The sequence below is a fragment of the Ailuropoda melanoleuca genome, chromosome 6 (genome assembly GCF_002007445.2).
Source record: "Ailuropoda melanoleuca isolate Jingjing chromosome 6, ASM200744v2, whole genome shotgun sequence".
NCBI classification, from domain to species: Eukaryota; Metazoa; Chordata; class Mammalia; order Carnivora; family Ursidae; genus Ailuropoda; species Ailuropoda melanoleuca.
The window spans coordinates 92,251,480-92,277,784 of NC_048223.1; the positions used below are offsets into that span (position 1 = coordinate 92,251,480).

The window sequence follows — 26,305 nt, forward strand, 5'->3', positions numbered from 1 at the left end:
CTGGCACCGACTGTATACTCACCAAAAAGATGCAAAATGGGTGGTTGAAGAGAATTTGTTTTAATACTGCTGTATTTCAGTGTGAATTTCAAAATAATTTAGCACATGAAATCTAAGATTTCCCTATATTCCTATACCAAGGCTAAATTAAAAGTTTGATTTTAAAAATGTTGAATATGAGTGGTGGAAATGATGACTGGAAAACACATCCCTGAGAGTATGAAAATAGAAGCACACAGGCCCAGCCTTCTTCAAGACTGGAGTGCTTTTATCAGCCATTTGTAGTGTCCTGTTCTTCCTTTATGCTGGAGTCAACGTTCATTTCTCATAGCTAGAGATCCTTAATTTTGGGTGCCACATATAGTGGCAGTCACTAACCACAGCCACAATTTGTTTCAGGTTTTTTTAAGTGTAAAGTACGCTGACTTGAAGGTTCTTTTCGTGCTACCTCTGACACTCCTGGGTGTTAGTAGTTACAGGTTATTACAGAATACACATAATAAGATTGGGACAGACCTGTTCCTGAATTAGAAAGTGGTTCTCCACCTAGTGGTAGAAAACAATGTCCAAGTTCCAGGCACCTCTGCACACAGCATATTACCATCACTTTTTTAACTCGACATACGCTAAAACAGACTGAGGTGTGAATGGAGTTTTTCTTTTTTAACTGCTATTGGGGATTCCCCCCCCACTCCCCCTCTCCCGTCTTTAATTAGCATAGAATGTAGCCCAGATATCCTAACTATGCACCACTTCTAGGTCTTTATCCGGTATCATTTCAAAGGGACAATCCTCTGTTGGTTAAGCCCCTAAAGATTTTGTTAAATAAGCATTTATGTAGAGAAGAATCTTACCCAACCCCTCCCAGCCTCCTTTGACTTCATAGGCCCACCTTAACTGCCATCCTTCTACAAGTCTTCTGCAGACTCAGATGGCCTGAGATAGGGGAGCAGGAATGCCAGAGGTGCTTGGATACAGGCTGGACTAGGAAGATCCACTGTGAAGACAAAATGATGTGAGAATTCTAGGGAGGCAGACATCATGGACCTGGTCTAAACCATGTTCACAGGGATCTCTATCCATCCCAGGGGTTCATCATGTTCCCAAGTTTCCAACAATAGTCCGCCAGAGCGAAGCAAAGGCCTGGGTTGTGAAGACAGGACCCAGAGAAACCCAGGTAGAGCACCTGGGAGCTTTCGAAACCTGTAATGAATGGTAAGACGTGAAAGGCCAAGATTGGATATGGCAGTGAAGTTTTAGGAGTATGTTCACTCCCTTAAAACCTCCCTTGCTAGGTTTAGGGTCCAGATAAGGAGTCAGCTCCCAAGAACCTGGGACGGATATCCGGAGGAATGTGCTATATTATCTGAAATTGCTGGGCTTGCGCAGTGGCTCCCTCCTAGAAGTAAGACTGGAGGCTTCACCTGTGGTAGGTGATTAAGATGTCTGCCTCATCAAAGTCTGCTCCAGGTACTGTTTCTAGAATGGATTGGCAAACCACCCATCAAATTCAGCCTACCTGTCTTTACATGGTCTGTGACTTAAAGAATGGTGTTTACAGACGATTTAATGTCTGGGAACCCCAGTGGAAAATAACTCCCCAAATGAATTCCATTCTTAGTAGTACACTTGCAGTACAAAACATCGTACTTAATTTTGAGTTACATCAGTAAAAGATACTGTGAAAATTTGGCCTGCAAAACCTAAAATATTTGCTATCTAGCACCTTCAAGAAAACTGCTGATTTTTATGTTCCAGAAAACTAGTGTCAGGTCTTGACACACGAGGGAGACGCCCCACTACAGGAGGAGACACACATGCTACCAAAAAGCTGCAGGGCTTGATTCATAATGTGTGGACAGGACTCCTGACACCCCAGGGGACTTGGGGGATGCTGGACCAGAGGGTTGAGTGTAAAATGGTAATTGGAATCTCTTGGGACTCGGGATTTAAATTCTGAGTAAAATCCTTAGAGTCCATTCTAATAATCTGCCAAAGTCAACTCTAGAAGCTTGGAGGTAATGACCTATAGAAGGGAGGGATGCTGGGTATTGAGCAAAGGGGTCATCAGACTCAGGTGGGCATGGTAGGATTTAGTATATGAGGTGGGAAAAACCATCTAAAGATGTTCTGCAGAGGAGTGCCTGGTGGGCTCAGAAGAGCATGCATCCCTTGATCTTGGGGTCATGAGGTTGAGCCCCCCATGTTGGATGTAGTGATTACTTAAACTTAGAAAAAAGTTCTTGTTGAAGGGCCCAAGTATGCATCTATGTGATAAAGGAATGCGCTAGTGATATGCACCAGCATTTTAAGTTTAATGGAAATTCTCAGCCATAGTTAGGCTGAGAGGGATAAGAGAAAAGAGGGATAAGAGGTAAACAAAAAAGCAGTGACTGGTAGTGGACAGTAAAGCCCAAAAGGTAGTATAAGGGCTTCATCTGGCCGACTCTGTAGCGAAGACTAATAGACCTCCATATGCCCGGGGGGCCACACATAGGCACAGCTATAAGATCTCAGCTCTCCTCCCAGCTATTACTCTTTGGCTGTATGAGCAGAAAGCTAACTGAAAATCAGGATCTTCTCTGTTAGAGTGGGAACATGAGAAGGCCAGGTGACAAATGGATTCCCAGGCCAAGTTCATCTCACTGTAGGTCAAGTAAGTTTGCAGACCCCTCAGGATATCTCCCTGAGTGAATTAGTACAAAGGGGTACACTAGGCAGTTAACAGAAACACCCCCCCCCCACACACACACACTGGATCCTTGGCTTGTGAGGTAAGAGCCATAATGGTAGGAAAGGCCAAGTCCTCTTGGCTGCTCAAATGGTGTTCCCCATTCAAGACCATTGCTTAAGGAGAAGTGCCACGTCTGAGGTTTGGGCCTTGCTCAGACTAAAAAGGCAAGCAAATGCCCTTTTAATTTGCTTGTCTGTTTTCAATCAAACCAGCTGAATTCTGGTAGAGGATAGCAGGTGACCAGGACCTTAACCAAGTAATTGCCTCTACACAGCTCAGCGCTTAATGTGGTGCCCTTGCCAGTATAGATCGATTAAGTCTCCAGCACTTGAGAAGCTCCTGACCTAGTGAATACATTCTCTTCAATCAGCATCAAGGAGGAGATTAAAAATATTACCTTCTCACAACATGGTATTAGAACACATTCCCTGGGTTTCTCCAGGGCTCTGGTAACTCTTCTGCTGTCTGTTACAGTAGAGTCTGAGGAGACAGTGATCACCTTGCCATGATCCACTGTATTAATGAACTCCTCGTTGGGTTTGTTGGGGGAGAAAGCAGCGAGTACTTTGGATACCTTAGGAGGACGTGTGTGCTAGAGGGAGGAAGAATTCAGGCCTCTGCCACATCAGGGAAGTCTTTAGGGTCTAATAGTCTTGGGCAAGGATGGGGAAACTAGGGACCTAGGGCCAAATCTGGCCTGCTGTCTTTTTTGTAAATGTTTTCTTGGTACATGGCCGTGTACCAAGAAATAGCTGGGAGGAGAGCTGAGACCTCGTTTTGTCTGGTGGCTACTCTTGTGCTACATTGACAGAGAGATGGGTAGTTTCGTCAGAGACCACGTGGCCCACAAAGCCTAACATTATCCTCATGTATGTACAGTCTGAGCCTTTACAGGAAATGTTTACCAATCTTTGGCCTTGGGCAGAACTGGGGACATTTCTTCCAAAGTAAATGTCAAGATACTGCACCACTAAGAGGTAGAAGTTTTGGTAAGACATTTGGATTTTGGAGAAAGCTTATTTTATACATGAAAATACTGCTCTGACCTGATTATTAGGTGACCAGAAGGCTTCAGGGGTTCTGCAAGCTGCCCTGCCATCTGCCACAAAGGGCAGAGTAGGCCCCATCGTGGAGGTATCTGTGTTCACAAATGGTTTTGTGATTCTTGATCTCGGGGGTCTCTGACCAGTCTCAGTGACCAGTTACAGCTTAGACCCTGAGTATTATGAATCAAGGCCACGTCTCCTGCATCACAGGGCTACTTACTATTCAAAAAGCAGCTCCTGGAGCTACTGAGCACATGAGCTACCACCCATGCTCTGGGATGTTGGCCCATGCAAGTCCTAAGGCTCTTTCAAGGCATCTCAGTTTTCGTTTTTTTGTGTAAAATTCCTTGCATATATTTCATGAGATTTGTTTCCAAGTATTTTATTATATTTTACATGGTGTCTTTGATTTGATTTGCTGAGAGTTTGTTGCTGGGATTTCTTAGGATTAAAAAAAAAAAGAAATACTATGGATATTTTTAAAAGTAAACTCTGCACCCAGGGTGGTGTTTGAACTCACGACCCCAAGGTCAAGCATTGCATACTCTACCGACTGAGCCAGCCAAGTGCCCCAAGAAATACTATAATAGATTTTTTTAAAAAGATTATTTTAGAGAGAGAGCGTGGGGTGGGAGCCGAAGGAGAGGGAGAGAGAATCTCAAGCAGACTCCCCACTGATTGCAGAGCCTGACACAGGGCTCAATCTCACAACCCTGAGATAATAACCTGAACAGAAATCAAGAGTTGGACGCTTAACCAACTGAGCCACACAGGAGGCCTGAAATACTATGGATTTTTATATTGATTGTGGCCTTGCTAAATTCACTAATCTATGCTAATTTAAATGTAGATTTTCTACATAAAAAAAATGCTTGTTTGCAAATAATGATAGTTTTATTGATTTCTTTCTAATCCTTATACACTTTATTCTTTTCTTGCCTTGTTGCCTCTCCCACTGCCCCTGCTTGTGTTCCCTCTCTCGCTGGCTGTCTCTCTCTCTCTGTCAAATAAATAAATAAAATCTAAAAAAAAAAAACCAAACAAAAAAAAACCAATTGTTAGGGCACCTGGCTGGCTCAGTCAGTGGAGTATGCGATTCTTGATCTCGGCGTTATGAGTTCAAGCCCCACGTTGAGTCTAGAAGTTATAAATAAACTTAAAAAAAGCAAAAAAAACCACTTCGATAGTTCTAAAATTTCCACTTGATTTTTTTTTAACATAATGCAAAAACTTTAATTTTTTCACAGTTCCGGAGGTGAGAAGTCAAAATCAAGGTATTGGCAAGGCCACACTCCCTCTGAAGTTCCAAGGAAGAATCCTTCCATGCCTCTTTCTAGCTTCCATGGTTGCCAGCAAACTTGGTGTTCCTTGGCTTTCAGCTGCATCATTCCCATCTCGGCCTCTGTTGTCACATGGCCTTCTACCTGTGTCCAAATTTTCTTCTTATAAGGACACCAGTCATTGAATTAGGACCCATTCTAATTCACTATGACCCCATCTTAAAATGATTATATCTGCAGAAGCCCTATTTCCAAGTAAGATCATAGTCCCAGGTACTGAGTACTGAGGGTTAAAACTTGAACATACTTTTTTGAAGTACACAGCTTAACCCACAGTGCATACATTCAGTTTTCTTCTGAGAATCTCCACATATCATCTCATTCCTTGAACATTTTAGTCACAGTTTAAAGTCTCGGTCTGATCATTCCAATATCTGCATCTTCTTTCTCTGCGTTTATGTTGTCTGGTGTTAGTCTTTTATGCCTGGATATCTTTGATAGGATACAGATATTGTGTACATATATCGGAGGCGTAGGATAACTATAAGACGCATGTGCTATTATCATCTATGAGGGGATGGTGGCAGGAATGCAGCCAGATTTTTAAAAATTACCCTGAGAACACAAGAAGCTCAAAATGGCCAGTATGTACCCAATGGAAACCATAAAATGGCAGTTTGAGAAGAGCCAAATCTGTGACCCAAACTCAAAATTCTGTAGGCACCAATTTGAATGTACATTCTGGTCAGGGTGGGAGGCCATAACAAATCAATAAAACATCAATAGTATGAGAATTAGGACTGAATACAAAGAAGCAGCAGCGAACAGGGATGAGAAGGAAAAATAATGGTGCAGCAGTAGCGTGGCCAGGAGGCCTCCTAACAAGGGACTACGGGAATAGAATTTGTGATTCAGGGATGCTGGGGAATTGGGACAATGGGCAGCAGAGGGAAGGGTGTGCAGTGCCTTAAGGCTGAGGCTGGAGCCTATGCTGTGTTCAGACCACACCTAGGAGCATGGTGATTGTAGGAGAGGAGAGTGAGTAAAGATGGAATGTTGGTAGGGCCTGGGGTCAGAAGTAGGGCCTATAGGCCATGTTAACGGGATTTTTCTGTAAGATAAATAGGGTATCTTCAGTTCATTTTTATCCAGATTCCTCTGATGGCTGGGTTGAGACTTGAGTTAATAAATCCCTCTACAGAGCCAGGCATAGGACCTAACCAGTGATCCACCCAGATGACTCCAGTCATCCTCCCTTGCGTTAGCTGTTGGCCCTTACTTCTTACCCTGGGTTTTATAGCATTTTACACAAAAATTGAGGATAACGGGTGCCTAGCTGGCTCAGTCAGTAGAGCATGTGACTCTTGATCTCAGGGTTTGAGCCCCACATAGGGTGTAGAGATTACTTAAAACCTAAAAAAAAGGGTTTGAGCCCCACATAGGGTGTAGTTTGAGCCCCACATAGGGTGTAGAGATTACTTAAAAATAAAACCTAAAAAAAAAAGGGTAAGGTGCTGCTACCTTCTGGGAAACAGAAATATTACAATGTTTAAGCCACAAGTCTTAGAATAAAACTTAGAACTTTTTCTTATGTTAGTAGGCCCTTATTTTAAAAGCTCTCAGAGTACTACTCTGCAATACAAAGTAATGAACTATTGATTCGTGTAACAACAACCTGGCTGGATCCTCAGAGAAATACAGAATACTATTATACATTATAACTATTATACATTATTATATATATGTATATATAATATTTATATATAACAGTTACAGAATATTACATCAAACTTTTGCCTTGTTTATTTCTGAGTGCTGGGTTAAGAACTGATTTACCTAAGTGAGATACCTCTGTAATGTTCAACTTTTCTGTAACAAGCATGAAAGATGTTTGCAGTCAGAAAAGAATAAGATAGGGGCACCTGGGTGGCTCAGTTGGCTAAGTGTCCAACTCTGTTTCGGCTCAGGTCATGATTTCTGTGGGTCAAGAGATCGAGCTCCGAGTTGGGCTCCACTTTCAGCAGGGAGTCTCCTTGAAGGTTCTCTCCCTCTGCCCCTCCCTGTTGGGCCCACTTGCTCTCTCTCTCTCCCTAAAATAAATAAATCTTAAAAAAAAAAAAAAGAAAATAATATTATTTAAATTTAAAAATGGGGAAGGGATGCCTGAATGGCTCACTGGGTAGAGCATAAAACTCTTTTTTTTTTTTTTTAAGTTTATTAAGTAATCTCTATCCCCAGCCTGGGGCTCAAACTCACAACTCCAAGATCAACAGTCTCATGCTCTTCCAACTGAGCCAAGCAGGCAGCTGGAGCATGCAACTCTTGATCTCCAGGTCGTGAGTTCCAGCACCACGTTGGGCATAGAGCTTACATAAAAAATAAATATTCACACACATACATATGTACATACATACATAAATGGAAAGGGACATAGAGAGTCCCCAAGCAGACACAGTCACTGGGTTCTTTCTCAGATAGTGATAAATACCAGAAAGGCAGGATAGCCCAGTCCTTCAGAAACAGCTTAGGAGCAAGATGGCCTGCGAGAACCTCTGAGAACCTTGGTCTCCTCCTATGCGCAGATGGAATAATACAAGTTCCCATCTCAAGCTGCTGGGGAAATTGAGTAAACATGAAGTGTTTGTAATAGTGACCTTCACATATAAGTGTTCAGTTAAGTAGAAATTACCCTTTGCTCACTGTAATTCTTTCCTGGGCTACCCCTCCTCTGGGAGAAGATGACAAAAGGTGGGAATTGTGACTAAAGCCACGTTCCTTCAAAGAGAAATAAGCCGAGGGAAGAGGACTCTTCCACAAAGGGAAGCCTGGGCGGAGACTCCGCTCATCCTTTTTTTTTTTTTTTTTTTTTAAGATTTTATTTATTTATTTGAGAGAGAGAGTGAGAGAGAGCATGAGAGGGGAGAGGGACAGAGGGAGAAGCAGGAGCCTGATGCGGAACTTAATCCTAGGACTCCAGGACCATGACCTGAGCTGAAGGCAGTTGCTTAACCAACTGAGCCACCCAGATGCCCCTGACTCCTCTCATCCTATGGCTACTTTTCTTTCTCCCTACCAGGGGGGTGGTGGTTGAAATGGAGGTGAGGAGGGGAGTGGGGGCAGGAGTTGTTTTTCTTGGGAATCAGCAGCCCAACTCCAGGGCCCAGCTGCCAAACTCACTGGCCAACATGGACTCCAACCTGCATGGTGCCCCCTACCACCCATCACATTCCCTGACTTCTTCCACCCATGATTAATCCAGACCCCAGACGTCCTCCATGAGCCCCTTGCCCCAGCCTTGGACAGGCAGAATCAGCCTAAACTACTAGGCACCAGCCTGTAATTGGACAAAGGCAGGCTCACTGATGCTGCGCGATGAGGGAGTCCCACATGTTGGGGATGTAGGGGTCATGGGGTCCATCACCCCAGAGTGGTTGCTTAGAGGACTCGAGGGAACTGTGTAATTTGTTCAGATGAAATTGGAATAAAGCTGTGTTTGGCAGGCTGAAAGTAAAGCAGGACTGGAACTGGTGTCCACTTAGCTAAAACGTTAGGATGGATGTGGAATGTTGTGTCCAGAAACCCTCTGCCAGAGTGGGCGCCCAGGTCGGAATCACTGAATGTTGGGTCAAAGTGGCTTAGGTGCCACTGTGCCTGGCTGGCTCAGTGGGTAGAGCATGCCATTCTTGATCTCCCAGTGAATTCGAGCCCCACGATGGGTTTTTGAGATTACTTAAATCAACTTTTAAAAAAAAGCAGTTTTCGGTCACTCAGAAGGTGGCGTTCTGACAATGTCACTTCAGTATCTGCTAGTCCGGCCCCACGAACCAATGGCCACAGATTTTGCTTTCCTAAGTGGAGCTCATTTTTGCTTCTCAAATGCAATCCACTCACACCAGCGTCCTCCCGTGTCCAAGGAGGAGGGGGCATGCACCCCACTCCCCAGGATGGAAAAGCGAGTTTGGAAGCTGCCTTCAGGTGGCTCTGACTTGGGGGTGCTTCTGGTGGACCCCCCGTACTGGGCTCCGCACGCCCGGGCGCCTGGTGCTCTTCTGCATTCTTCCTGCTCCCGCCTCCCGTGGGGCTCCGGGGTCTCCCAATTCCCAGCTCAGGAGGGGGCAGTGGTTCTCCTTGCAGTGGCTGCACCTGCCTCCTCTTTGATCTCACCGATGTTCCACTCATGCTTTTCTCTGGTCCTCAAAAGGCCTATTGCAGGCGCTATTCTCTCTACCAAGAAAGATATCTGTGCGGCCGGCTCCTCTCATCATTCACCTTTGAGGATTCAGCTCTGATGTCACCTCTTAACCTGATCACATCACCCATCGCTGCCCATGCACACGGGCTGCTGAAACACACTTGTTTTTTCTTCTTCACAGGATGCATATGCATTCTCTCAGGATCCTGGGGCCTAAGGGCCTTCCTTATAGGATCGGTTCTGGTGGGTGAGGAGCTTGGCTCCCTGCCACCCTCTGTCATCCACTTAGGGGCTGCACTTTCCGCCAGGTGTCTCCAGTCTCACTCAGGTTCCTGGACTTCCTGCTGCAGCTCTGGTCCCGCCTTGGAACTCTCCCCCACACCCACCCCCACCTCCTTATGTGTCCTCTTTCAAGGGCCTCAGGCAGATCTATGAATCTCATTTTGAGACCTCAGGGCCTGGGATGGGCTGCCAACCAGGAGGAAGGATTCAGCTTTCAGACTCCCCTGCTCTGGCCTCCTAACGCAAGTCTACAAGTCAGGCGCCTGGAGTCTAGGACACATGGTAATTTCCACAGGATGTGGCCTGACCCTGATAAGTGGAGGGAGGGTTTGGAGCAGTGCACCATTAGAGAAAGCTGGCTGGAAGCAACACCAAGGTGCACCAGCATAGCTGCCCCTTCACCCCAGATCTGGTGCACCCCAGACTGTGCACCACTGTCTGGCAGGGACGGGAGATCTCTGCTGCTTCAGCCTGCTTCCACCCCAGGGTTAATGCAGGGAGCGGGGGCGGGACTGAGGGCACCTTAGCTCCTTCTGTCCTGGACTATGGATGTTGGCATGAAGGATAAGGCCGCAGACAGGCTGATGAGGTGGGAGAGGCATTTCCCCAGCCCCACCCTGTACATGTAGGGAGCTTTCAAGTGAGGTGTTCCAGGAGTGGACTTCGGACGTACTGGGGAACCTAGATTTGTATGGATGGTCTTTGATTCTAAGATGCAGGGCTTCTTCGGATATGGCTTATAGTAGGGTCCTATAGGATATTACCTAGGGTAGACAGAGAGTCCATGGGTTTGTCTGAGGGTTATACAGGGTTTTACTGGGATGGGTCAATGAAGGAATTGCTTCATTTCCTGAGCTTTGTGAATGATAGAGAGCATTCACTGAGTGAGGTGGCCTCTTAGTGGAGGGTGAGTCCCTGGGAATCATTCTAGGTTAGAGAATGTCATGGGTACCAGGCTCACTGAAACTTCTAGGGTCTCTAGGCAAGGTGTGGAAATTGTAAGGTCCTTTGATTATATAACATTGAGGTATCTTGCATGGTTCCTGGATGAGGCAAGGGGGCAGAAGACCAATTACCAGGTTTTCAAAGTGGGGGGCATGCTGGGAGTAGGCCTCAGGACAGACATGTGGCCACAAGAAGCATTAGTAATCTATAGGACCCCCTCCCCACCAGCCATGGAGGGGCCTGAGCATTCCTGAGCAAGGGGTCAGAGTCCCCGCTCAGCCTCCCATCCCCAATCAGACCCAGAGGAAGACCACTCACAAGACACTGGAGGGAGAGATGAGACAGTTTAATTTAGAAACAAGCTTTGGACAGCCTCCTGATCCGAAGGGAGCCTAAGGGCCCACCCTGGGGGAGAAAGGCCATCTTGGACGGTAATGCCCTCAGGTGGGGAGCGGACAGCATGGGAGCTGATACCGACAGTGCCACGAAGCTGGTCCTGTGCTCAGCAGGTACTAGCAGAGCCTGAAGAGAGAATGGGAGTCAGGTCCTCACAGACATGGTCACTACAAAGACAACCCACTCAGCCTCCAGAAACCCCAAGGCTGGGCTGGCTCAGGACAGCCTTACACAAGGCATTTAATAATGCTCAAATACTACGGCCACCCTGCCTGAGTGCCTGGAAGCCTCTCAAAGAAGCCAAAGAAGCCCGTCTTACCTGGAGTGATGAGTGGAATGGCTTTCTCAGGTAAGGGGCTGAGAAAGGAACACATCAAATTAACATCCCCAGACCTTCTTTATCCCCCATGAAGATGCCTGGTGCTCCCTCTCCAGGGGGCACACTTCCTTGCTTTCTTCCATTGTTACTTTAAACAATACCAAGGGTTATAGCTTTCCCTGATTTGGGGCACTTCAGGGCTGATTATCGGTGAATAACAAATCCTACTGCAAGCCCAGGGGCTGTCCTCTTTCTCTGAATTGCAGGACTTTACCCCAAAAGAGGTGTGCTCTGCTTACTCCCGGGGGCATACGATAGGGGCCCTGTCTCACCTGTGCTTCTGATTGTACTTGCATTTGCATTTTCCACCTGTGAGAGGAAGAGCTGGTCAGTGCAAAGAACCTGGGGCGCCTGGGCCACCCCATACCCTCCCCCGTGCCCAGCCTGCCAGCCCCACCACTCACTCAGGGCTATCAAGATTCCAGCGATGCACAGGAGCCCTCCAAAAATCATCCCGCCCAGCTGCAGGCTTTCCCAGTCTGCAGGAGCGGAGAATGAGCTGGCACCAGCCCGGTTCCACCCCACTCACGCATTCAAAAGCTATTTATGATCACCTGCTTGTGCAGACGCACTTACATTTCAGGCAACAAGAAAGACAAGCCAGTAAATAGATACGCGGTATAGTACCTGGTGGGAAGAGCACTAGGAAGAAAAAATAAGCAGAAAAGCACAGAAAAAAAAGGGAGTTGGAAGACTTTTTGATCAAGGAAGGCTTTTCTGAAAAGTGGTATTTGTGCGGAGGCTAGGGGGAAAGGGGGGTGTGTAGGGATACTGGAGGCCAGTGCAGGGCAGAGGAAGAGGAAAGCTGCAGGGGGCTATAGGGCAACAGGGAGCCAGTGCTCCGGAAGGCAAGTGAGACAGTGGAAGGAAGATCAGGTGAGATACCTAGGGGCCCAACAGCCTCCAGCCCCTTCCCCAGAATCTTAATTCTAAATAGCCTATGGGTACTTTCCGCCCTTGCTGGAATGAAGTTCTCCCAAAGACCATGTTGCATGCTGTCCTCTCGCTCTTTTCACAGACCATGCCAACTCTGTAATCCCCAGTCCCAGCCCCATCCTGACCCTCTTTTCTCATTAGGCTTCACCAAGCTCTAGCAAAGAGGTCCAGGATAGGCAAAGGTAGGGGTGGGGGATGAGGGAGATCAGCTCTTACCATAGTAGAAGGGACTGTCTTTATCTGCAGGAAAGGGGGGGGGGAGAAAAAAGAATAAGGACCAGAACCAGGAGGCAGGATGTGGGGTCTTAGAGGGAAAATGTGGGGCAGCAGGAGCAGGGCAATCTAGGGCCTCACTCACCAACCAGGTCATTGGCTTCCAAGGCAGGCAGGCCTGGGTGGAAAAAGCAGAAGGATCGGGTTTTAATTCATAACACTGGTCTCAAAATGAATCAGCAGGCATGTCCTCAGCCCAGACCAGCCTTCAGGGTGAGCGGCGGTGGGGGGTGGTGGGACCCTCACACCTTCCGCAGCCCCAAATAGCCCTGGGATTTTGTCTCCCACGCTATAGCCTTTGCCCACCCCCCACCCCCCAGCCCTTCCTCAGGCTTCCTGCTATTCTTTCTTTCATTTGATATCGGATGGTGTGTTGGTATCTTTTACCCTCTTCTGAGAAGCTTCCTACACAGATCCCAGCTAATGCCCTGACAGGGAATAGGGAATGCTCCTCTCTTTATGCCAACAGATGGTTACTGTTCAATTATTTAGGACAAATTTGCAATATCCACTTCCTCCCTGTACTATTATTTCCTTAGTGCCACTCTTTAAATTGACAGTTTAAGTGAAAATACATTTGTTCAACATCAGGCCCCTTTGGGAGATGCTGCCCTGGTTTCCACTGCCTTGGGGGAGGGCGAGTGGCGGCGGGTTCACTTCGGGGAGGACTCACCTGCCAGCGTGAGGAGAAGGCCCCGGGTCACTCTCTTCATGATACAGCTGCACAGCAGGGCTGCAGGGGAGAGGGGCGGGCTGAGGTCAGACGGCCAGGACCTGCCCCAGGTTCTCAGTGCCTGGGGCGCAGAGCCAGGGCACAAATCCCAAGGGTGCACTTGGTTTACGAGGTGGTGTGGGGAAAGTTACTAATTTCTGTTTCCTCATCTAGAGATGATAATAGTAAATGTCTAGTGGGGTTACACGGATTGAGTTAATACTAGTTAAGTACTTGGAACAAGGCTCGCACCTGGTGAGTGATTTGTTACAGTCTTTGTTAAACTCTTTAATCAGAAGCCTGACTGACCCTATGTCAGAGGAGTGGGGCTACTGTTCTAACTCAGGCTTTTGGTTCCTTACCCCCACTCAAAAAAGGCTAAGGTACCCTGAGCTATTGTTCCCAAAGGTCTGGGCCTCAGGCGATATCAGGATGAATTCCAAGATAGTCTCTGCAAAGGGCGAGCACACCCAGGGCTGAGCAGCAGAGGAACGAGCAGCTGAGCAGGGGAAAGGTGGTACTGGAAGCAGGTGAGGGCCTCCCGCCCCAGCCCAGCCCCAGCCCGGGATCCTGCTCCAGGGCAGCCCCAAACCCCACAGCAGGGACTGCCTGGTGGGTGGAAGGAACAGTGCTCCTTTCCTTCTCCTCAGGGTGGGAACTATCCATGTCCCTAAGTACTAGTTCCTACAGTGGCCGTTTCCTTGAGATAAGACTCCTTCCAGCTTTCCGCATGTTGTTGGCAGCAGGCAAGCTTAGGGATTGTCAGCTGTTGCAAACTGAAGCCCCGGTTATTATCTGCAGGGCCCGGCCAACTGAAACTCTAATCCCCTCAAAATCACCGAGCAGCTGTGTGACTCAGTGGGTTACCTACCCTCTCGGTGCTTCAGTGTCCTGTAAAATGAGGACAATTAATAGCCACTGCATAAGGTTATGATTGAATTAAAGGAATTACTATATGTGAAGCCTAAGAATAAAGCCTAGCACATAGTAAGTAATATGTGTTACAATAAATACATAGCCCTCTATACTTGTTAAATAGGATGCTGCCTGATTCATGAATCGCTTAATAAAGCCAAGTTGATAGATAAACAGATACATACATACATACATACATACATGGGTCCTTTTGCACTAGATGGAAGGGTCTAGTAATGTGCAGCTTCTGAATGTGGGAGTTTGTGGGCTTTTAGCAGTCTCCGAAGCTGGCCCTCCTTTGGACTCATCCCTCCTCACCACCCTGGGATTCCTAAGTCATGAGGGTTGCAACTCCCCTTTACATATTCTTTAGCCAAAGGCAGGCTCCTGTTTCCTTCCGCCCCTATCCCACTGTCTATATGACAGTGGTGACAGAGCAAATGGCCTCCAATCCTCAAAACCCTCAAACATGAACCCTGATACTGAGAATACCTGGTCACCCACCACCCTTCCTCAGACTGGTACCGCCCCCACCCCTGACCCTCACCCTTCTTCCCCCACCCTTCCGCTTAGCAGCCCTGAAGTCCTAGTAGACACTTGCTCACCTGAGAGCTGGGCGCAGATCTGGAGAGGCTGCTGGGGCCGTGTTCACCCAGGTGGGTTCCGGCTCTTTAAACCCAGCAGCTCCGCCCAGGGCAACAATACCTGCAGGCAGGCGGGAACTGGTCAGATTCCTTCAGATTCCAGTAGTTCCTTACCACCCCCCCCCCACCTTAGGACAGCTTGAGCTTGTCCTGCCACGCCCAGTGCTAAGCTGAGCTCCTGGGGGCCCCAGGGCCATCAGAGGCTAAGGCGGTGGTGGGAGAGGGATGGGCTGGGCCTCAAGACCTTTCTCTTGAGGAGAAGGTGGACTTTCCGCTTCTTTAGCTCACCTAGGTCCTAAAAGAGGGGTCCAGAGAGTTGCTGGAAGGGGGACAGGATGTTTCTGGGTTCTTGTGCTGGCAGTGGGGATTCCAGGACTTCTGTGTGGGGTGTCCTGGGGACAAGTGAATTGACTAGGAGTCAGGGACTGGCCTTGAGGTCCCATTGCTTTTCCCTGCTCTGGGTGTTTATTGACCAGACCCCGACATCCACTTAGCCCCAGGAAACTGATGGGTAGGATTAGAAACCGCTCTGGCCCAAACCATGGTTTCCTGCCTGCCCCTCAGAGTGTGGGGGGAGGGGTGGTGCCAGGAGGAGGACTGCCAGTTCCAGGCTGAATAGTGAGCTGCTTGCCTCTGCGGACGCCCAGATCTGCCTCAGGGGCTGCTGGTCAAGCTCCCCTTTCGCCCCTCACTCCACCACATGCTTTTGGCCTGTGCCCTTGGCTCTGGGTGGGCCCGGGCCTCTCCATTCTGCTGTCCCTCCTCCCCAATTCCTCTGCTGCTTTTACCACTAGATGGTGATCAGCTGAAGGCAGGACTGTTGCCTCCCTTATTCCCAGTGGCCAGTCATGGACACCAGTAAATAGATTTTGATTGAGTTGTTGAATCAATGAGGGCAAGAAGCCACCAGAGGCTCCCAGTGGTGGGGACCACGGGCGGAAAACAAAGCCTTGAAAGGCAGGGTGGGGAGGAAGGGTGAGTAGGAAGGGGGAGGATATTCCTAGTATGAACATGTTACACCTTGTCATGAAAACCTTCCATGGTGCTCCCTGCTTTCAAGATTCAGTTTCTGGGGAGTTCAAGTTCAGGGGCTCTGGGGCTAGGAAGAGCTAGAGTTGAAGCCCAGCCTCCCGTTTGCTCACTGGGTAAACTCAGGTAGCTCCTTCATCATTCCGATCTTCAGTTCCCTCTCCCCTAAAATGGAATAATGATAGGACTGCCTTTGAGGTTTGAGGTGTAGGTTCTGCAGGGGTATGGGGCTGCTCTATGATCAGCCCTCAAATGTATTTGTGGATTGAATGCCTCCTAGGTCTGGTGCGAGGAAAGTTTGTTAACCTCAAGATTCAGAAGAACCATTAATTGCACATACTTTGAAGTCAAATCCAGGCTCTGTTAGTTACTTGCTATGTGCACTTGAGCAACTAATTTACCCTTTTCCTGCCTATTTATTCATCCATAAAGTAGGAACCATGACCGAGCCTACTCTGAATGTTTGTGGTGACATCTGATTATGCTACTCAGTTCACTGTAACTATAGCTGGGAATGGCCCTGATACACACCCAGAGATCTGCAGCATAAGAGAAAGGGGGTCTTCAGTAGAGAGCCCCCCACGGAGAATCCACATTCCAGAGAAGAGAAAGGTCTTGCTCAAGGCCACATTGTGCCTTGGTAGTGGAAGGTGGGTCTCAGCCCAAGTGACCAGACCCTTCAGCTGAGTTCTTCTGCCCCGTCAGGCTACAGTGAGGAAGAAGGAGCCACGAAGCAGGCATTTGTAAAAAGGTGACCTTTTAGGTCCCAAGGGCCCTCTTTGCTTTGGGAGGTCTCCAGGAAGTATGAAAAGGACCTCAGATCCACTTCTCCAGAAGCACCTTTGCTCTGCCTTGCAGCTTCTGCCCTCTTCAGGGATCCTCCACTCCCATCCCTGTCACCAGGAGACATCTTAACATCATCTTTAACAGGCAGAAAGGAAACTTCGCCTGAGCCTGGTGGTATTGCACTGGTCCAAGGTAGGGGGTAGGTGGAGCCTGGTGCAGAACCAGCGAGAGGGAGCCCAGCTACCTGTGTGTGACTTCTGCAGGCACAATGGTAAGTCGCCACCTCATCTCTTCCTTTTGTCCAAACTGACGGTAGGTGAAGGTGCACCATGGCTGAAGAGTGCATCTGTCCCTCTGAGGGCCTCAAAGGCTGGCCATTCACATCAGGCAGCAGTGCCTTCTACACTGGAAGTGATGCGAAGTCAGTTCCCAGGTCAGTGAATTTGTCTTCTTAGATGTTAAAACCAGTGCTTACACATGGTCATGAAACTGGGTGTTGAAATCTTTAGACCTTTGGCATGTTAAGTGTTTACTAACCTGTCCTTTCATTCGTTAGGAGTATTTAGGATAAACAACTGCTCGCTCTCTCAAAGTATAATTCCTGAGAGGCTGGACTGGCAGTGAAGGCTGTTTTTAGGAAATCACTTTCAAGGAGGGCTGGCTGCTTGCCCTGCTTCTTGGACATACATTCCTTGTCAGAATCTCTGGAGCTATCCATTTGGGTCTGGTTTCTTTTCCTTCTTTTTCTTTTCTTTTAAGGATTTTATTTATTTGAGAGAAAGAGCACGAGCAGGGTGAGGAGCAGAGGGAGAAGCAGACTCCTCGCTGAGCGGAGAGCCGATGCGATGGGATGTGAGGTGGGGCTCAATCCTGGGACTCCAGGATCATGACTTGAGCTGAAGGCAGATGCTTAACCGACTGAGCCATCCAGGCGCCCCGTGGGTCTGATTTCTTATCTTCCAAATGGGAGATCTGGGTATGAGGCACTGAGGCTTACAGGGAAATCAAACCTTGGGATGATGGAAGGCTGGGAAGAGTGCGTGATGGAGAGCCAGACTTAGTTGGATGGGTGCAGATGACAGCCTGGAGGTATTAAAAGTTGAGAGTGAGAAAACAGAAAGATCCAGTCTGAACTCTTTCTTCCCCTTCTGGAGTCATTGTTGCAATGGATACAAAGGACCTTGTGTGGAAGACAGGAAGTCTGTTGCCAAGAGTGGCCGCCTGAAAATCAGCACTGATGCCCAGGATCCCGCCTCTGCTCATGTCAATCACTGCCACACCTCCCCACACTCCCAAACTGTGCTTTCCCCCTCCTGCAAGCACCAGTATTGCTCTGTGAAAAACAGAGACGGATCCTCAAAGCCATTAACTTCCCTGAGGAAAGGTAATAAAACAGGAGTTATCAAAGATTGACCAGAGGTAAGTAAAATAAAAGGGAGGTGGTTAGTATCTTGCCTGGCACATAGTGGGAGCATAGTGTATTTTTTTCCTACCTTCCAAGAGGGACTGAATATCAGCATCACTAGAAGGCTGAGATTATCTATTTTGAGGGGGTCTGGTAGAGGAGGGAAAAAACTCCAGGAGAGGTTATCTCTGTCCTCTGAGGCTTCGCTCAGTTGTCTCCAATGTTTCATCCCTATGAGAAATACATAGTGAATTCCCACCTGGCCCCGCTTCCTGTGCTCTGCCTCCCTCAGGAGTCCCCCTGCTCTTCTCCCGCTCCGCATTTTCAGCAGATGCCCCTATGTGTGTTCAGAGAGCTGGGCTCCTACTGGTCTGGGGCCCACAGATCTGGGCCTCACTCCCTTTGATGATGGAGGATGGGGGTGGGAGAGAAAGAGGCAGCCCGTGAGAGGAGGGTAGCAGGTGTAAGACAGGGTGCAAGGGCGGCCATCTAAAGGGTAGCGGCGGTCTGAGGCTTCATTTTTAGGCCTGGGCTGACTCTTGTGCGTTAGGAAGGCAGCGGGAGGGGCCCTTCACTGCGGATTTTAAGTGCCTTCGGGAAGAGGGGACACGGAAACGATGCGGGAAAAGTTGTCTCACGAATGGGTATATATGGGTCTCGGTGGCAGCCACTCCCTTCAGGAATGTGTAGTAAAAGCCTGGCTCTCTCTGGCAGACTCCGGAATCCAGAAACGACTCCTCCGTCTCTAAAACGCCCCTTCTAAATGGCCTTCAATTACCACCCTCCCACTCCGCGCAAAGGACCCAGAAACAGCCAATCGGAATAGAACCATGGTGGCTTCCAGCCAATCACCACTAAGAGATGGCTGTTGAGGCGGGGCCGCGGGTGAAGCCGCCTGTGGGGCGAAGGCCCAGGCAGCATGGACGGGGCTTTTCTGTTGTCCCTCCTCGCGTAGATTGGCTGCTCCGGTTCAGCCGAGCGTTTGTCACGCAGCCGCCGTATTACGCATGCGCAGCCGCTCAGGCATCTTTTTGCCCTGTAAAGGCGGTGACTGTTTAAATTTTGCCGTAGTCTTTGTCCATCCATTCATACGTTCTTGTCCCGTGATTGTCACGGTCTTCGGAAGTCGTGGTCTTCGGTAACTGAAACCCTAGAGGCTGTGAAGGATAGCTGAGGTGAAGGGACAGCACTGCTGCTGTCAAGCAGGCCAGGGAGGACGAAGACAAGAGCAGGGCGGCCTGGGGAATGAACGGGCAGGAGGAGGCGAGCTGCGTGGAGTGAGGCCAGAAAGCCGTCAGGGAATCTTGGACTTGGGAAGGGCTTCAAACAAGGGCGAGATACAAGGCTGGAGACCTATGCAGGAGAGAGGCGAAAACTGTTCATTGAACTGAGGTCGCGACGACACTTCTCATTGACTTTTCGTTCTGTTTCTGTCAGACCTCAGTAATGCTTTCCTCCCACCCACGGGTCCCTTAGCATACTTGTGCAACTGCTACGCGTGTCTCTCATCAACCAGATGTGTCAGCTCTCCACCTTGTATTTGAAGCATCTCGTGGACACGCCTCTTCACTTCCTAGGGATACTTGACAGCAACTTCCAAAAAAAGCATTCCCAGGTGCCTGGCTGGCTCAGTCGGTAGGACTCTTGATCTTGGGATTGTGAGTTCGAGACCCAGGTAGGGTGGAGAGATTACTTAAGGGGAACCTGGTGGCTAAGTTGGTTAAGTGTCTGCCTTCAGCTCAGGTCATGATCCCAGGGTACTGAGATCAAACCCCTTGTCCCTACCCCCTGCTTTCTCTCTCAAATAAATAAATAAATAAAATCTTTAAAAAAAAAATCTTCCCATTGTCTCTCGCTCTCTCTCTCTAACACACACACACACACACCATATATCAGAGTTCCCTGTCTTAGGTCACCCCCTTATCCACCTGGCCACACAGGCCACCACTAAGCACATAAGGAGATTCTCTGTTGATGTGTCTGCTCCTCAGGCTATGACCCCTTCAAGGGCACGAGCACCTCTCACTCTGGGTGACAGCAGCTTTGTCCACTAGAGCAGCCTAAGTGAGTGCTTTCTACCTGACAGGCTGTTTTCCAGCACTTTCAAGTGTTAACTCAGGTTATCCTAACAACAATCTATCTACAGAGGATTCATCGTGGGATTTCAGGATGAGGAAATGAGGTAAATGGTTAAATGAAGCTCTGGGCCACACAGCTGAAAGTGGCTCTCCAGCCCCAGAGCTGGCTCTTAACCACGACTCTCCACATTAAACTGTGCACGAGATTGATTGATTGATTGATTGATTTTTTTAAAGATTTTATTTATTTATTTGACAGAGACAGCCAACGAGAGAGGGAACACAAGCAGGGGGAGTGGGAGAGTAAGAAGCAGGCTCTCCCCGGAGAAGCCTGATGCGGGGCTCCATCCCAGAATGCTGGGATCACGCCCTGAGCCAAAGGCAGATACTTAACAACTGAGCCACCCAGGCGCCCCACGAGATTTATTTTTAATATGACTTAAAAATAGCTCTGTTGAGAAATGATTTACCTACCAAGCAGTTACCCCATTTAAAGTGTACAATTTGGGGCGCCTGGGTGGCTCAGTCGGTTGAGCTTCTAGCTGTTGGTTTCAGCTCAGGTCATGATCTCATGGGTCATGGGATGAAGCCCAGCAGTTGGGCCCCGCCAGTGCGTGGAGGGAAGTCCGCTTGAGATTCTTCGTCTGCCTCCCCCTTTGCCCCTCCCCCTCTGCACGTGTGTGTGTGTGTGTGTGTGTGTGTGCGCTCTCAATTAAATAAAATACATCTTTTTTTTTAAAGTATTTATTTATTTGACAGCACAAGCAGGGGGAGGGTCAGACAGAGGGAGAGGGAGACGCAGGTTCCCTGCTGAGCAGAGAGCCAGACCTGGGGCTCAATCCCAGGACCCTGGGATCATGACCTAAGCAGAAGGTAGACACTTAATGGACTGAGCCACCCAGGCGCCCCTAAAATACATCTTAAAAAATATATATATATACATATATATGTATATTATATACATATCATGCAAATAAATATGTATATAAAATATATAAAAAATATATATTTCTCTTTGGGGCGTGTGTGTGATTTTTATGCAGATAATAATATTTAGATATTTAAAAAATTTTAAAGTAATTTCTGTGCCCAGTGCAGCTCGAACTCACAACCCTGAGATCTAGAGTCACATACTGTATAGGCTGAGCCAGCTGGGCACCCCTAGATATTTTGAGTCAGTAAGTGTACTTTTTATTTTCACTAGGGTGCCAATTGCCAAAAAGTTGGTATCACTTACATGTATATATATGCCATGCTTTTTAAAATAAGTTACAGGGGTTCCTGGCTGGCTCAGTTGGTAGAGCATGAGACTCTTGATCTTGGGGGTCATGAGTTCAAGCCCCATCTTGGGGGCAGAGTTTACTTACTAAAAAAAAAGAACAAAGATAAAATAAGTTACAATTTGATTTTACAACTTTTCAAAGTATTTCCGTTCTAATATAATTAATTTGATATCTGTTTAATAATTCAACACACATTTTGATTCTCATCCCAGTTCCATGAACTGGGGGCTCTGAACCAGGCAATGCAAAGCTCCTGCCCTGAGTGGCTGACATCACAGTGAGGGCAAGGAGTTGGAAAAAGAAATAGATGGTACAATATTTCAAGTACTGATTGACAGGTCCAGTCAAGACACAGAAAGTAGCTGAGATGTAGAGAGTGATGGGGGAGAGAGACAGCTTTCTTTTTTTTTTTTATTTTTNCATGATTTGGCTATTGTGGACAATGCAGCTATGAACATTGGGGTGCATATGGCCCTTCTCTTTACTACGTCTGTATCTTTGGGGTAAACACCCAGTAGTGCAATGGCTGGGTCATAGGGTAGTTCAATTTTTAACTTTTTAAGGGACCTCCACACTGTTTTCCAGAGTGGCTGTACCAACTTGCATTCCCACCAACAATGTAGGAGGGATCCCCTTTCTCCACATCCTCTCCAACAATTGTTGTTTCTTGCCTTGTCTATCTTTGCCATTCTAACTGGCGTAAGGTGGTATCTCAGTGTGGTTTTGATTTGAATTTCCCTGATGGCTAATGATTTTGAACGTTTTTTCATGTGTCTGTTAGCCATTTGTATGGAGAGACAGCTTTCTTAGACTGGGACATCAGAATTGGTCAGTGATAGAAACGTAGGTTTAAAGCATTTGTATGCCATAAATTTCCCTTTGCCAATTTTTTTTTTCTGGTTAAATTGAGCCAATGAAGTCAAACATATACCCAGATTAATTTACAAAAAAGGTTTTTTTATCTAGAGCCAGTGGCTCTCATTCTAAGAAATGTCTCTCCATCAAATCTGTTTATCTTGTTAAAACACGATAACAGGCCGCCAAATGGAGTCACTTATGCTAAGCCCCACATCACCAAACTTAGACTTAATTACAGTTTTGACTCTTTCCAAAATGGAATCTTAAACTAGTCAATCAGGAACTACCTGATCAGCACTAAAGGGGTAATCTGCCTGATAGACCCCTGTCATCTCCTAAAGGAAAGAGACCTTGCCACAGCCAATCCACTTTTTGCTAGTATAACGTCTTTGTTCCCCCTCCCTTCTGCCTATAGAAGTCTTTCACTTTGTATAGTGCCTCAGAGCTCCCTTCTGTCTGCTAGATGGGATGTTGCCAGATTCATGAATCATTGAATAAAGCCAATAAATAAGATCTTTAAAATTGACTCTGCTAGAATTTTATTTTTAAAGAATCTATATCTTTATATAAGTTAGTTATAATAAGTGTCTTACAAGGAAAATTACTTAGTTATTGGCAGTAATAGAATGAAAGAATGTTTTTACTGACTGGCACTGTTAAAGTTGAAAGATCCAAAACGGTGGTTCAAGGGGTGCCTGGGTGGCTCAATCAGTTAAGGGTCTGCCTTCAGCTCAGGTCGTGTTCCCAGGATCCTGGGATTGAGCCCTCCTCAGGCTCCCTGCTCAGCGGGGAGCCTGCTTCTCTCTCTCCTGCTGCTGCTCCCCCTGTTTGTGCTCTCTCTCTGTGTCAAATAAATAAATAAAATCTTTTAAAAAAATGAAAGAATAAAAATGGTGGTTCAAGAGACCACACTATGATTGGAAAGGGTCTGCAGTGAAGCTCGTTTTAGTTCTGTGTTGGCACAGAATGTTGATTATGAATGTCAGTAATTTCTAGAAGCTTGTCTGTTAAGTTAAAGAATGCATTGAATTTGTGGCCGCTTTAAATCTGAATTCAAATACAATCAAAGCTGGACAAAGTCTTCCTTGTCTCCACTGCATTAGCTAATTTAAGAACCCTGCGACATTTTGCTGTCATTTGTTATGCAGTTTTACCAGTACACAAAGGGAGTTAGTGTTACGTTCCACTCTAATCAGACTACAGAAGAGAATGACAAGTTCCTCCAAGCAATGTTTACCAAACTAAAAAGAACTATTGAGAAACTGAAGTTTAGTAAACAATGGGAAATAAATCATAGTATAAACATTGAGTAGCAATTTAAACTTTGTTCCTGTAATGTAAAATTAAAATGCCTTGTAGGTTGATATATAAAGTCTTGATAGCTATTTGTTACCTTTAAGTTCTTAATAAACTAGTAAAATATTAATATATTAACTTCTAATGATCAACTGGGATTTTCCACAGTGAGGGCTGTAGCCATTCCTTCCACCACACGCCCTTGGAGAACCAGTTTTGCTGCTAGAGGTGGGTGGAGTTTGCTATATTCTATACCCTTTCATCCATGGTGACTGAGACTTTCTGGGCTTCTAGGTCTGGGCACAGTGGGGTACACAGGTCTCAGTTCACCTGTCTTGAAAAACAATATTGCTTCTGAAAACTGAAATTGTGTGAACTTGGTGCCCAGTGGCGATGCCCCAGATATGTCCCTCAGAGAACAGACACACCTGCCCTAGAAGACCCCCGTGGGCGATTCCGGAAATGGAAGCTGAAGCCATGCAATGCCGGAAGTTCTCTCTAGGAAGAGAACACAAAATTATGAACGTAATGTTTGTGTGAAAGCCTATATGTATATATATACACACACACACACGCACCACACATAATTTTATTTATAAATATATATTTATATATAATAAATATATCATAAAATAGTAAAACAAATATGTAATATATATTTAAGATTTTATTTTAAAGTAATCTGTATACCCATGGTGGGGCTCAAACCTACAACCCCGAGATGTAGTGGCATGCTCCACGGAGCCAGCCAGGCATCCCTGAAGGTTTATTTATGTTTAGAATGACAAAGCAAAGCAATTGCAAATTTAAAAAAGCTGACGACAAAATTTTTAATATAACACATTTTAAAATTAATTGCCTGTCAAAACATTAATTTTACTAGTAACATTGCATAATCATAGCCACTACTTCATATGATAGTGATTTGAATATTTTTTATTTTATTTATTTATTTATTTATTTTTTTAAATTTTTTTTTAAGAGTTTTTATTTATTTGACAGAGATAGAGACAGCCAGCGAGAGAGGGAACGCAAGCAGGGGGAGTGGGAGAGGAAGAAGCAGGCTCATAGCAGAAGAGCCTGATGTGGGGCTCGATCCCAGAACGCTGGGATCACGCCCTGAGCTGAAGGCAGACGCTTAACCGCTGTGCCACCCAGGCGCCCCCGATTTTGAATATTTTTTAAAAAAAGATTTTATTTATATATTTGACTGAGAGAGAGCACGCGCAGGGGGAGCTGCAGGCAGAGGGAGAAGCAGGCTCCCAGCCCAGCAGGGAGCCAGACCCGGGGCTTGGGCCCAGAATCCGGGGATCATGACCTGAGCCAAAGGCAGATGCTTAACCAACTAAACCACCCAGGTGCCCCCTGAATTTGAATATTTTAAATTAGAATATGTAAAATTAGAATAATTTCTATGAGGAAAAAGGGAAGTCTTCCTTCTAGGGTGATTAACCCACATTTTTTTTTTTAAGATTTTTATTTATTTATTATTTGAGAGAGAGAAAGGGAGAACATGCAGGAGCAGGGGGAAGGCCTGGAAGCAGGGTTGTGGTCAGAGGTTGGGGTGATCAGACTTGGGGTGGGGGCTTGGGACCTGGGGATGTGTGGGGGAGGGGCCTGGAAATGGGTGGGCAGGGACACTGAAGGACATCTGAGAGGGCGTTCGATGTGGAAGGAGGCCCAAATGTGGGTGGAGTTGGGTGTGGGAGGGCGTCAGGCCCTGGGGTGGGGAGTTGTGTGCCAGTGTGCCCTGGCCTTGGGGAGGAGGCCCGGATGTAGGCTGGCGGACATGAGGGTGGATCCCAGAGTGAGTGCAGTGGGTGGCTAGAATTGGAGGGACAGAACTTTGAGGTCATCTGGCTGTGGGAAGTGTGGGGTAGGGGGTCTGGACGTGGGCAGGGATCTGGGCTGCAGGCAGAGGCCAGCTTGGGTGAGGTTGGGGCGTGGGACCTCTTAAGCTTAAGCTTCAATAGCTTCAGTAGCTCAGAAATGTTCCCATCAGGACTGTTTTTGATGGAAGAAAACCCAGAAACAGTGTTAATATCCATTGACCGGAGAAAGAAAATTATTACATTTCATGGGTTAGAACTTTATTCGGCAGGGAAGCGAGTGATTTAGTCATGGATTAGTGTAAATACCAGCCTATCGAATGAAAAAAAGTTGTAGAATAATGTCATTTATATATAGTTAAGACTGTATAGTGGTAAAACTATGAATAAAAGTACTGGACTAGGTAATAATTTAAAAAGTGCACAATTCAGACTGGGGTTGCCTCTGAAAAGTGAGGAACGGAGTGAGGCCATGTGTGTACAGGGAGACCTCACCTGGCCCGTAATAATAGGTCTGTTACGCTGGACCGGGTGCCACTTGTTTCACTGTTGTGCTTGCGGTTGTGCAAGGAAATCACCCAGAGCACAGGTGAAGCCTAGTTAGCGCCTGGCACTAGAAGGCTGTGAGGGAGCAAAGGGACTGCTGATTTGAAGAAGGCCTTCCAGGTGTTTCATGGGAATGACATGGGAATAGAGGGATTATCTGAGGACCAGCAGCTGTTGTTCGGACAGCCTGGAATTGATGAGCACTGGAGGGAATGTTCTGAGGATTGGCAGCCATAGGCTGGGCAGGCCAGACTTTATGGAGAGGCACGAAGAGGAAGAGGCAGGGGCCGAGTGGTGTGGAGGGATGAAGAGGCACAGCCTAGGGGATGGGACATTTGAAAGCCACAGTAGCCAAGTCTCACTTCTCAAGTCCTTTAGGGTCTCTCATGACATTTATTATTTTTTTTTAAAGATTTTATTTATTTATTTGACAGAGACAGAGACAGCCAGCGAGAGAGGGA

The 26,305-nt window shown here is 47.0% G+C and overlaps 1 protein-coding gene and 1 long non-coding RNA gene across 2 annotated transcripts in view; one reads left to right on the forward strand and one right to left on the reverse strand.

Moving 5' to 3' along the window:
* Positions 1-10,814: 10,814 nt before the first annotated feature.
* Positions 10,815-18,696, reverse strand: FXYD4 (FXYD domain containing ion transport regulator 4). Its single transcript, XM_034662904.1, has 12 exons — positions 18,593-18,696; positions 18,043-18,185; positions 15,023-15,126; positions 14,696-14,795; positions 13,137-13,196; positions 12,549-12,581; positions 12,407-12,430; positions 11,831-11,896; positions 11,659-11,733; positions 11,527-11,563; positions 11,195-11,232; positions 10,815-11,001 (listed from the first exon to the last, which is right to left on the reverse strand). Exons 5-12 carry the CDS (start codon positions 13,174-13,176, stop codon positions 10,982-10,984), a joined length of 333 nt encoding a protein of 110 aa, XP_034518795.1. The 5' UTR covers positions 13,177-13,196; positions 14,696-14,795; positions 15,023-15,126; positions 18,043-18,185; positions 18,593-18,696; the 3' UTR covers positions 10,815-10,981.
* Positions 16,759-26,305, forward strand: part of LOC117802717 — a 25,859-nt gene continuing 16,312 nt past the window's right edge. Inside the window, exon 1 of the long non-coding RNA XR_004626202.1 lies at positions 16,759-16,982. This is a non-coding gene — a long non-coding RNA (uncharacterized LOC117802717). The remainder of the gene's footprint in view (positions 16,983-26,305) is intronic.